General features: G+C 41.9%; 1 protein-coding gene across 1 annotated transcript in view; it reads left to right on the forward strand.

Moving 5' to 3' along the window:
* Positions 1-1228: 1228 nt before the first annotated feature.
* The window catches only part of LOC108754012 (circadian locomoter output cycles protein kaput-like), a 126910-nt gene continuing 117087 nt past the window's right edge, over positions 1229-11051 (forward strand). The window contains exons 1-2 of the mRNA XM_018496055.1: positions 1229-1283; positions 2474-2527. Of these exons, the coding sequence (XP_018351557.1) occupies positions 1229-1283; positions 2474-2527 (109 nt within the window). The remainder of the gene's footprint in view (positions 1284-2473; positions 2528-11051) is intronic.

The raw sequence follows: 11051 nt of genomic DNA on the forward strand, positions 1-11051 counted from the left end.
TTATCTTCTTGTTTAAGAAATATTGTCTGAAAAAAAGGAAAAAAAACCACAAAGTGGTATATCGGTATAAGGTGACATTTCTGTACATTTTCCGGCCTCGTGAATCGTTTTCCGATAGGTACACCGGATATCGGCTAGACTTATGGCACGTCGTGCGAATAGTACGGTTACGGCGTGCTTTATGATCCGCGGGTAAGTGCCACGAGGCCGCGTTCCTTTCTAGCGGCGTGATGGCAAAACCATCGTGATAAAGGAAACGCAACCGCGTTTGTAAGGTCTTAAGTTTAAGTTCGAAACCGCTGTGTGCCGCGAATGGTACCTGCGCGCGGCCCGGAGCGTTACGAAGCGTAGCTTGCTCGCCGCCGCGGCTGAACGGTTCCGTGTGGAGGTGCGAGGGAAATCTGCGGTGGCTTTTTCCTTTTCGTCGGCTTGGGCAGGCGAACGTGCCAGGCCGCACCTAGCCTAGAGATAGTTTCATCGCGGCATAAAACAGTAATCTATGGCCTCTCGTATATATATATATATATACATATATATATATGCTCTCGCCGCGTAAGAACGAGCGGAATCTCGACTGCGCGCGATCAGCGGCCTTTCCAGGCCGCGCGATTATGCGTCCGTCCCGTGTACGCCGCGATGACGAGAAACGCGGACGATGAGGAAAAAGAAAAAAGAAAAAACGCCGGGAGAAACACGAAAATCACCTGTGTCGGTAACGATCGCGGGGAAACTACATCAATCGGATGTGTCTTTATCGCGAAACGGATAATCATTTCGAGTATATAAAGTACATGGATTTGCAGATATCATTAAAAAAGATATTTTATAAGTTCTAATTTATTAATAAAGAATTTGTTGTGACATATATTATCTATAATACATTGTATATATATATTATATATTAGCTGTGCTCCAAAATTCACTGTTAGCGCTGAAAAAAATTTATCTTACTTGCACTATAAATGTTCAGTACTGGTAGCGAAATTTGAAATGCAGCTATTATATTTATATAATAATGTAACATGTATTATACGTATATAGAGAGGATATGAATGACTTGACAGGAATTTTTCCAAGCTTGAAGAATTTCACGTGTTCATTTAAGTGACTTACTGTTCGAGTTGATTTCTATAAACATCTTGGGATATTTCGACGTGTGTATTGATTTTATACTTCGCATAGAGGTGAATCGATATATCGGTATACAGTGATACTACATATATTCTTGATGAGCATGTTCAGCCTTGACTGGGATTTTGGCTTCCTCCCAAGTCGATACAAAGGTAAGAAATTTCCGACAACGTAATCTTAATTTTTTACTCTTCTCTTTTCACTGAAAAATATATACGGTAAGAAAAATCAGATATTTGGATTTCTCCCTTCTTGCTCGTTTGATGCAGCAGCGCGCAACATTGTGCGGAAGCAACGTGCTTTGACAGGCGTAACATCCAATTAAACGGTTACTTGAGAAGCGCACGTTTATCTTTGATTATATTTATTTAATTATCTCGTTACGGCAGCGCGAACTGCGCTTACATGATACGCGGGTGCAACAAGCACTCGTATCTCCTAACACAGCTGTGAAAAGAAATATCGTAATAATAAGATAATTCAAAGGTTTCAGTGCGTTTATTTTATAGTAAATTAGAGAGAGATTATATAATAAATGATTTCATATATATTAATACAATTCACGCTAAAGCCACACCAATACGTAATAAATGGAACTACACTATAAAATTTTATGTTAATACCAGCTGCATGAAAATAGAATATCATGCAGCTAATAAATATGATTGATTTCCGTTTTACTAGCGTTTATAAATAACATTGACGTTAGTCAATGATTTATTCACCAACCACTGTAATAATCCCTCTGATTCAGCTCCGTTCAACCGTCTTTACTTATGTTCAACGTCGAATTCTTTACCCTATGGGCATATAAGCGGGACAATTACACGGAATGCCGTGTTCTACGTCTCTCCTTCGTCCTTTTCTTCTCTTTGCAGCTTCCTTCTTTGCAGCTATCTCCGATGCGCGTGGGGCTCTCCCGCGGGTCTCTCCTTTCTCTGATTTATCGACGTATTTCTAATCAAGAGACTGCGCGCGATCGGTGGAAGCTGTATTAGTTAACCTTGTCAGATAGGGAGGAAGGTACCTCCTGGGTACCTGGCTGGTCGTTCATGCTAAGTAGTAGCTTCGTGGGTGGTGCTCCAGACTGCTATCTAGCACTCGCAGTGCGCGTGGTATTCGATCAATCGATCGATCGATGCGCCTTTTCATACTCCCTTTTAAATTTTAAAAGGATTTACCGATTAGTTATCGTATATCGCGGGAAAGTGGAGAAAAATAGGTAAAATGTTCTCGTTACAAGTGAGAGAGAATGGAAAATTTGCGAAAGTTACAAAGTTTTAATGTAAAATAGATTCTTCCGTATTCTTATAACGCCCCCCTTCCCCTTTTCTGTTTTTAGGATCCGAGAAAAACGGCTATTCTGACGGCGGAGGCTCTTTCTCATACTATTTCGGTGAGTACTTTTTTCCGCGTGCAGGAAATATATTGTTACGCAGTAGTCTGCATAATTCTCAATTTATTTGTCGTTGTTGCTATTTCTTCCACGATAATTCATTGCGATAACATAGCCATACATTTGATGCAGTAAGCAAGGTAATGTAATAACCGTCGTTTCTCGAATGTCGGAAGTGAAAATCATCGTCCCACTGATTCGAGCGATTATGCGGAGGCCGACCAAGTTAACTCTACGCACCGAGCGTGTATCGGACATATCTATCGGGCGAGGTCGGTGCTACGTGCGTAGCGAAGTGATTAGGGCTTAACGATTATTCGCGGTCCTGCTGCGGTGAAGTTAACCGGTCGTAGAAGTAATAACGCCGGACAATCTGGTCCGGCAATCAATGAGTACGTGTTTATGTAAATTAAACGAGTCGAGACACGAACCACGCGAGCGACTTTTGCTACAGTTGCACCCTGGGCGCCGCATCAGAGTTAAATGATTCTTTTATTGGCGAGAAAAAGGATGCTAGGAGAATGAGAGAGAGAGAGAGAGAGAGAAAGATTACAGAATCGCACGCGATCGTTTTCACCCGTGAAGAGACGCGACAGTTCGACGTTTATTTCATGTTGTTTTAAACTATATTTTTTTTTATTAGTTGCGTAAGCGTGTTTCTTTTTACATTGACCTTGTATAATAGATTTACGCGTGACAGCCTTGACTTCGTAAAACGTTTAGTTTTTTTGTTTTTGGTTTTTTTCTTTTAAGGAATATAAAGAATGAAAAATTTGTAGTACGAGCTATGACGAATGGGCAATTAGGTCCTGTAAACGTTGGCTACTTGTAACGTACTGATCGCCGACGCAACTGAAAAACGTACTTTTAATGCTAGCGAGTGGCTGACAATCCGGTAGTTATAACTCTTCTTGATCGACGATTACTTGTAGTAAATTGCTAAGATGAAACGGCTCCCTCTCTCGCAAGAAGATATCGTGTTTGCGCTACACAACGGGCAAATGTAAAGTAGAATAATTGTAGTCATTATTTTGTTAAACAAGGTTTTGCCAACGCCATTCTCGTGTCGATAAATGCGACGCTATAAAATTTTTAGTACGCACGAGCGCGACCGTTATTGGTACGTTTGCACACGGGTACGTTTAAGACACTGCCGGCCGTTAACGACAGAAAATTGCAGCATCCATGGCATTTGTTTGTCGTATCTGCTGCCGAGTTTATATTTGCGCGTTCGTTTAGCCAGAACGCGCGTTGTAGGAGCACCCGTAGTAATAATAGGTATCGTCAACTTTACATGAAAATTGCGGGTACTTTTCTCGTTACTCTTCAAATTCACGTCGATGCTTGCTGAAGTCTCAAGACGGCAGATTGAAAGAAACATTACAGTTATATTACAAAGCATCGCTATAGAAGTTAATTTTAGATAAACCAAACAAAATTTTTGCACTTTGAATGATATTCCTAGTTGCTTAACATTTTGTACATTTTGAATAACAAAATTATGTCAATAATTGGAAAGATATTTAATTTTTTCCAAATATTGCAACAGCAATCTTTATTTTTCGACAATCATTCATTATACATCGAAATTATAGATCGATAGATATATTGTAATATAATGCAAGCAATGCATTAAATTCGAGCATACGTTCGACTTTTAATTTTACCGCGGTCGCTTCAATTTCGTGCCTTCCTCTTTCAATCGAGACCTCCTAATGATCGAATTTAATTGGTACCACTTCTTTTCCGTTCCGCGAAAGACTGAAATCCAGTTTACGAAGTCGACGCGGTCGCGTTCCGTCATTCGGCGCGAGGTCATATAACGCAGTTCGTTGTAACCATACCGGACAGAATGGAACAGTCATTCGTCGAATGGGAGCCGTGGAGGCCGATCAATTATGCCGATGGTCGATTCCAGGCCATGAAATGTCAAGGCTCCATCTCGATAGAATTCTAACTCAGTCTCTCATCTTCGACGACGGCGCGTCGCTGGAGCGTCACTGCCGATGACGGCACTGGAGATCGTTACCGCCGTCGTGAATCGCGATGATCGATCTCTTCTCGAAGAGCCACGAGGGAACCTGCCGGATGATTAGCGAGTCGCCTCGAGTATACTCCGGTGTTACTTCCAGTAATATTCACTGGAACGTTCTCATTTCTCTTAGATTGTTGACAAATCGGTAACATGCGAGTTCGCTCGACTGTTACTTCCGGTTGTATTTAATAAAATTAGAAACACGTAGCATATACGTACTATACAGTTGTCTGTTAATTAAGGTCGGAGCCGCATTGGGGATGTAGAATGAGGGGAACAAAAAAGTCTTATACCATTTTATTATTTTCGCAATAGTTAGCAAGATATTAATTACTAAAAATAGCCGAATGATCTTTTATAATTTTTTTCTCGTACTATCAATTTTCACAAAAAGACAACTATAAGAGATAAAAATTGTTTATTTTCTTCTCATAGACCTCTGAGAATTTTTTCAGATTTTTTTATCAATTTTTTAATACTATATTTTCTCATTTTTATTATCATGAGAAAATACGGTATTAAGAAATTCTGAAAAAATTCTCAGAATTTTATGAGAAAAAAATAAACAATTTTTGTCTCTTACAATTTTTCTGTAAAGTTGATAGTATTTGAGAAAAAAATTATTAAAGACCAATATTCGGCCATTTTTAGTAATTAATATCTTGTTAACTATTGCGAAAATTGCAAAATGGTATAAAACTTTTTTGTTCCCCTTGACCCATTCTACGTCCTTAATGCGGCTCCTTACTTAAGAGACACCCTGTATATCAGATTTTTTTCTACAATGCAAGGAATATGTATGTTCTAATTCTCTCTCTCTCTCTCTCTCTCTCTCTCTCTCTCTCTCTCTCTGTCTCTCTCTCTCCATATATATATACACTTATTACGTAAGCAAAATATAAAATTATCTGATTTATGCGATGATTGATTAATGCTACAGTTAACGCTCCTTTCAACGTGTTTCTTTTGTAAACTCCTTCCTCCGCACACACGACTACTCGGTCGTTAGCACGAAGAGTTAATCCTACGCGCGAGCGATCCTCTAAACTAAGTTCATGCAATCAGGCGCGATCTCTGTTTCTCTTTCTCGTATATCAGGCGTGGCGTCGCCTCCGCGAGGCTTTAAACAAAGTCTGTGACGGGGGCAAGGCGTCTTTACGGTAGCTATTCGCCATTCACTCCGAGTACGGTACGTTGCACGTTGCGCATCCCCACACCGCGCGTCCGCGACAAAGACGCTCGACCACGTACGCAGCAAACGGCGGCGCGGCGGGGGACGCGTGTAAGTACGCGCACGTACGCACACGCGTGTGCCGAAGTATAATAAACATAATCGCGGTAGCGCGCGATGAGGAGAGGCCTTGGCCGTCTCCCTTCGGTCGTGCCCGGCACGCCCATCGCTACCATCGCCGTACAAAGAGAAAATACCGCGCCTTGGCAATCAACGGTTTTACACCTGAGCATCTCCACGTAGGTCGGCTGGCCGGCCGCGGCCGCGGCCGCGGCTGCGGGAGCGAGTGGAGGCGAGAATGAGAACGACGATGGTGAGAGAAAGTAGGAGCGGGAAGCGAGAACAAGAGGAAGAGAGAGAGAGAGAGAGAGAGAGAGAGAGAGAGAGAGAGAGAGAGAGACAGAGAGAGAGAGAGAGACGCGGATGCCCCTTCCGTGTGGAGCGCCTCACCTCGATAGGCAAGACTCGGCGAGCACGATACGTACCGACCTACCCTGAAGGATTATCGAAGCCTGCATCTTTCGATACGCTCCCGTTCCTTCCTCTGCGCGGGCTCCCGTTGCGCGTCCCGGATCGATCCTGGCCGACGCGAGGCGGCCTGCGGAATCCTGATCCTCGATTTGGATTCCGGTCTAACGGTCGTGCCGGGTCGCGGGGTTGGCAGATATCCCGGGGAATGCTGCTACGCCTGCTGTTTTTCGTGATGTCAGATAGATGAACGACACTAACAAGGATCTTATTCCGTGTGTACATACGTTGCATTTAACTCGGAGTAATCTATCGGCATATCGGTTGGAACGAAATATGAGATATCTTTTTGAAATTATTGAACTTTTTGCTCGAGTCAGAGAGCGTCTTGTTACGCGCATCAATGAGACTTTGTGTTTATGCGAACATGCGCATGTATTTGTACATACATAAACATTTTTACTTTCCATAGTTTCCGCTCTAGAGAAAAAGTTACGGTTCATCGATATCCCTATAAGGAATAAAAAAATCTGCAAAATATTAAATAAAAAAAAAGGCCAAAAGAAAGAGAGAGAAAATTACAACAAAGTTTTTAGATAAAAAAATGTCGAGGCATTCTTCAAGATGGACGATTATCGCTCAAGTGAAAATTTAAGTTCCTTAAATTAAGTTATCGCTCAAGTGAAAATTAAGTCCCTCTTTTGTGATCACATTGCATGAACTGACGAGTTTGCGATCAAATTTCAACGGTATTTCAAAGGACCGATTCTGACGCCAAATTATTTTCAGTACGTGAGGTGTTTAGCTTTGCGATTGCTTATTTATACAGTAGGAAATAATTTCATTAAACTGCGAATGTATATCAAATAAAGTAATTTTCTTCAGTCCTCGAATAGAGATATATGTAACTAAATATCACGATACTATCTCAGTTTATGGACAATAAATCACCGCATAATGATAATTGCGCCGTGATATCTATTAATAGATCAAATGATTATATAATCAGGCATTTCCGGCACACAATACACATTCTTCTCTGCAATTAACTAATCTCATTACGTTCCTCGCGATTAATGTTTCCTTATTTTTCCTTTACTTCTATACGCTAAACGAAGTTGTGAAAACGACTTTCCTTTTATGAACGATCGACGCAAATATATAGTTTATATTTTTTACAAATTTATTAAGAAGCACCAATTTTCTTAAAATTAATCTTCCGTAAAGATCTCGACAAAATTCAAAGACAAATTATTAATTGTCGACATTTTTCGCATGGATAGTTATCTATTCTAGGATTAGAATGTTGGATCTGACAATAATCTGTACTAACTTATAAACTTCAGCATGACAAAAAATTTATCTTTTTTTTTTTTTTCAATAAAAGCACACAGTTATAGTCCATGTTTTAGAACCCATAGATCACCGCATAACGATAATTACCGCACTATATCCTTTAATCGATCAGCTGCGATATAGCCGGTCGCTTCCGGTGCGCAGCCAGCGTATGTATACTTAATTATTGTTATGCGCACCTCCTGTAACTAACAATTTTACCCGCATTAAAATTTTATGGATTTTATATATAATATTATTTCTGAAAAACCGAAATGAATTACGATCCGCATTTTTGCAACTTTATTTAACGTAAAAATGAATTTAAAGAAAAACGAATTTGAAGGAAGTATCACCTAATTGCGTGAGAAACGTAACAAGATTAATTAATTGCAGAATAGAATATGTATTGTATATGTCTGATTCATTTTATATGCATTTCAAAGGTGAACAGAAAAGCAAAAATTCTTTAAAATGCACGAAAGAATACGACATTTGCCCGAAAGATACACAAATTATATTTATAAATTCCATACTCGAATTCTTCTATGTTTCTATTCCTACTTTTTTAGATACTTTTTAAAATTAAAATCAGTATAGGAAACGCGTATAGACGTACGTGTATAAGTTTTAACGTGGACATGCATATACACGTACATACAGACAGGCAATTTGGTAGAGGAAAGTGAGATATTACCAAATTTATCAACATCGCTCATTTGCTTATGCCACTGTCATCGCCCCCTCCCCCCCCCCCGTGAAAACGGACGCTGGCGAAAGCGAAGGCCCTTTAGAAAGTTACCCCAGTTGCCGCAGTTATTTGATCAGAGAGCCGTACGAACGAGTCGTTAGCCGATACGTGCCCCCATTGCGTTTCCCTCCCTCTTACTCGTTCCGATGCGTGTCTTCATGCACGCATTCTCATGTATGTGCACGCGCGTGCATCGCGTGTACGGGCGAGAGAAAGAAGAAAGGGGAAGAGAGAGAGAGAGAGAGGTAGGTAGGTAGGAGCACAGATCACCGTCCGGACACCGGGTGCATAAGTCTATACTTATGGGCTAGGTGGTAGATATGGAGCGGTCGATAATGATCCAATATACTGGTACATCCTCGCGAAGTAATTACAATGATGAGCGAACCGCTACCATCGGGCGCCCGAGCGAGCTCCTTCGGAGGCTAGGCGTTGGATCAAGACCCGTCCTCCACCATCTCTCTGCATCTCTCTCCCCCCTGCCTTGCCCCACCTCATCATCGCGTCGACTTCTTGCTCCTTTCGCTGCTCTTCCTTGATCCTCTTTGCTTCACTCTCCTCTTCCTCACTCTACTCTTTTCCTGCTTCTCCTCTTCATCTCCTTTTCTTCTTCTTCTGCTTCTTCTTCTTCTTCTTCTTCTTCTTCTTCTTCTTATACTTCCATACAGCCGCCGGTCGCTACGGTGCATAGCACCGCAACAAGAGCAAACATTTCTTCGGGGTCGTCACGGGGCCACGGAGTCACGGTGGATGGATCTCTCTCGCTCCTCTCTCGATCCTCCGGAATTATCACGGGGGCCACCGCGAGGGTTCACTTGGCCGGAAGTGCGTCATCAACAGAATACGTGCTCGATGAAACCATTCTACGGACGAATCTCTAGGAAGGTGTGTGTATATATATATATATATATACATCGAGAATCGTAGCTCGACCTCGAACTTGCCGGAGCTCTTATCTCGATACAACCGCTGACAGTACATGGTGTTGGCGGATGATTAGCTTCGAATCGTTTGCGTTCGTATGCGACGGCGTTGTCATTGATCGATAGAACAGACGGTCGTTGTAGTCCGCGAGGGTTGAAATTGCCGACGATGAAGAATAATTGTATTATTGTATCAATACCGCGAGGACATACAATACGGTGAGAGTGATGAAAGAAGAAACAAAATGAAACACGTGGCTGGGAAGAAGAGATTAACTCGTGGTAGCTGAAGTTAATTGCGAAGCGATAATTGCGGACCATGTTTCATACATATGCATGTGATCAGACTACTGTTCGACGAGAAATATAATTTATTCGATAAAGTTTAACGTGGTTTTGATGGGAAAAGAGAAGTCAGGCGGTTATAAGTAATAATTAGAGATACCATCTAAAATGTCTCGTTTACTTCAAGACGCTTAACGGCCATGCGAAGCGATTATTTTTATTAAAAATTTTTATTATGTCACTACTTTGATACTGTTTTTTATGAATGCGCGCAGCATCGTGGATGGATACATATAATAACGTGTTTAATAGTTGTGTTTTTTTCCCCCCCTCTTTGTAAATTCTTTTATTTCATATTACATATTTTACATAAAGCTTTAATATAGATGAAACGAGATAATAAAAAGGTATAGCGTTTTAACAAATAATGATGAAGATATGCGTGATGGACACTCGTAAAACCATCGTCGTCGGTCAACTCGAGCGCGAAGCATCCGTTCTGGCGTAAGTTCATTCATCGATTTTTTGCCGCAAAGAACCTGCTGCGAGCTAGATCGCTCGGCTCACCGGGAGCTGAGTACAGGCGATACGAAGTGTCTGATTAACGTTGATTTTTTGCAAGTGCCGACCGTCCGACGCCTCGTCACAAGCCTTCAGCTTGCCCGATCTTCTTTCCGGTCGTTTCGATTACGATCGATACGGTTGTCGAACCGAACCGTCCTACCTCATTCTCCGCGATGTCACGCCCAAGTTTTTCGTACTGAGCTTCTTCCCTGAGAATTTGCAACATTCGAAAATTGTATTCTTAAAATGCGATCGCGATATCATTGCCTCAATTTGCTTGTATTAATTAGCGTTCGTTTCGCGCGACGACAGAAAAAATTAGATCTAATTCTAATTTTGAAAAGTACACGTTTCTAAAATTATATATATGTAAGAAAAAGTATTATTTTAAAATATTGCATCTAAATACAGAAATTGATATTTGTTGATTTACTTCGACAATACTTTGCGTATCGAAGCGTATTCTTCGGTCGTTAAGCTTTCGGCTGTACTGATATTTTTTAATACGTATCGCGCCACGAGAGCAAGCCAGGGGCTTTCGTTCCCGGTCGAGCCTGTCATAATTTCCGTTCGCCAGGTCGAAGAGAGCGGAGACGGTTGCGACGCCACTGTGAGCGCATCCGAGCAACAAGAGCACGCATAACGTAGATGCAACGCTCCGCAACACCGGATTGCCGAGGGCGCGCTCCTTCTCCGCAAGAAGAACCGGAGGTGAAGGGGGCAACATCGGAGACCACGAAGAGGGGCATCGGGGGACGGGGGGGGGGCACGGGGGAAGAGAGGTCGACCGGGATAAACATCTGAGCCCCGCCCGGCACCCGAGGCTGCACCTCATGTTGCTCTTCTCTACCCTCTCCTCTCCTCTCCCACTTCTTCTTCTTCTTCTTCTTCTTCTTCTTCTTCTTCTTCTATGGCTTTGTCTTCGCTTACAA

This window comes from Trachymyrmex septentrionalis, unplaced genomic scaffold, assembly GCF_001594115.1.
Source record: "Trachymyrmex septentrionalis isolate Tsep2-gDNA-1 unplaced genomic scaffold, Tsep1.0 scaffold100, whole genome shotgun sequence".
Classification (NCBI taxonomy): Eukaryota; Metazoa; Arthropoda; class Insecta; order Hymenoptera; family Formicidae; genus Trachymyrmex; species Trachymyrmex septentrionalis.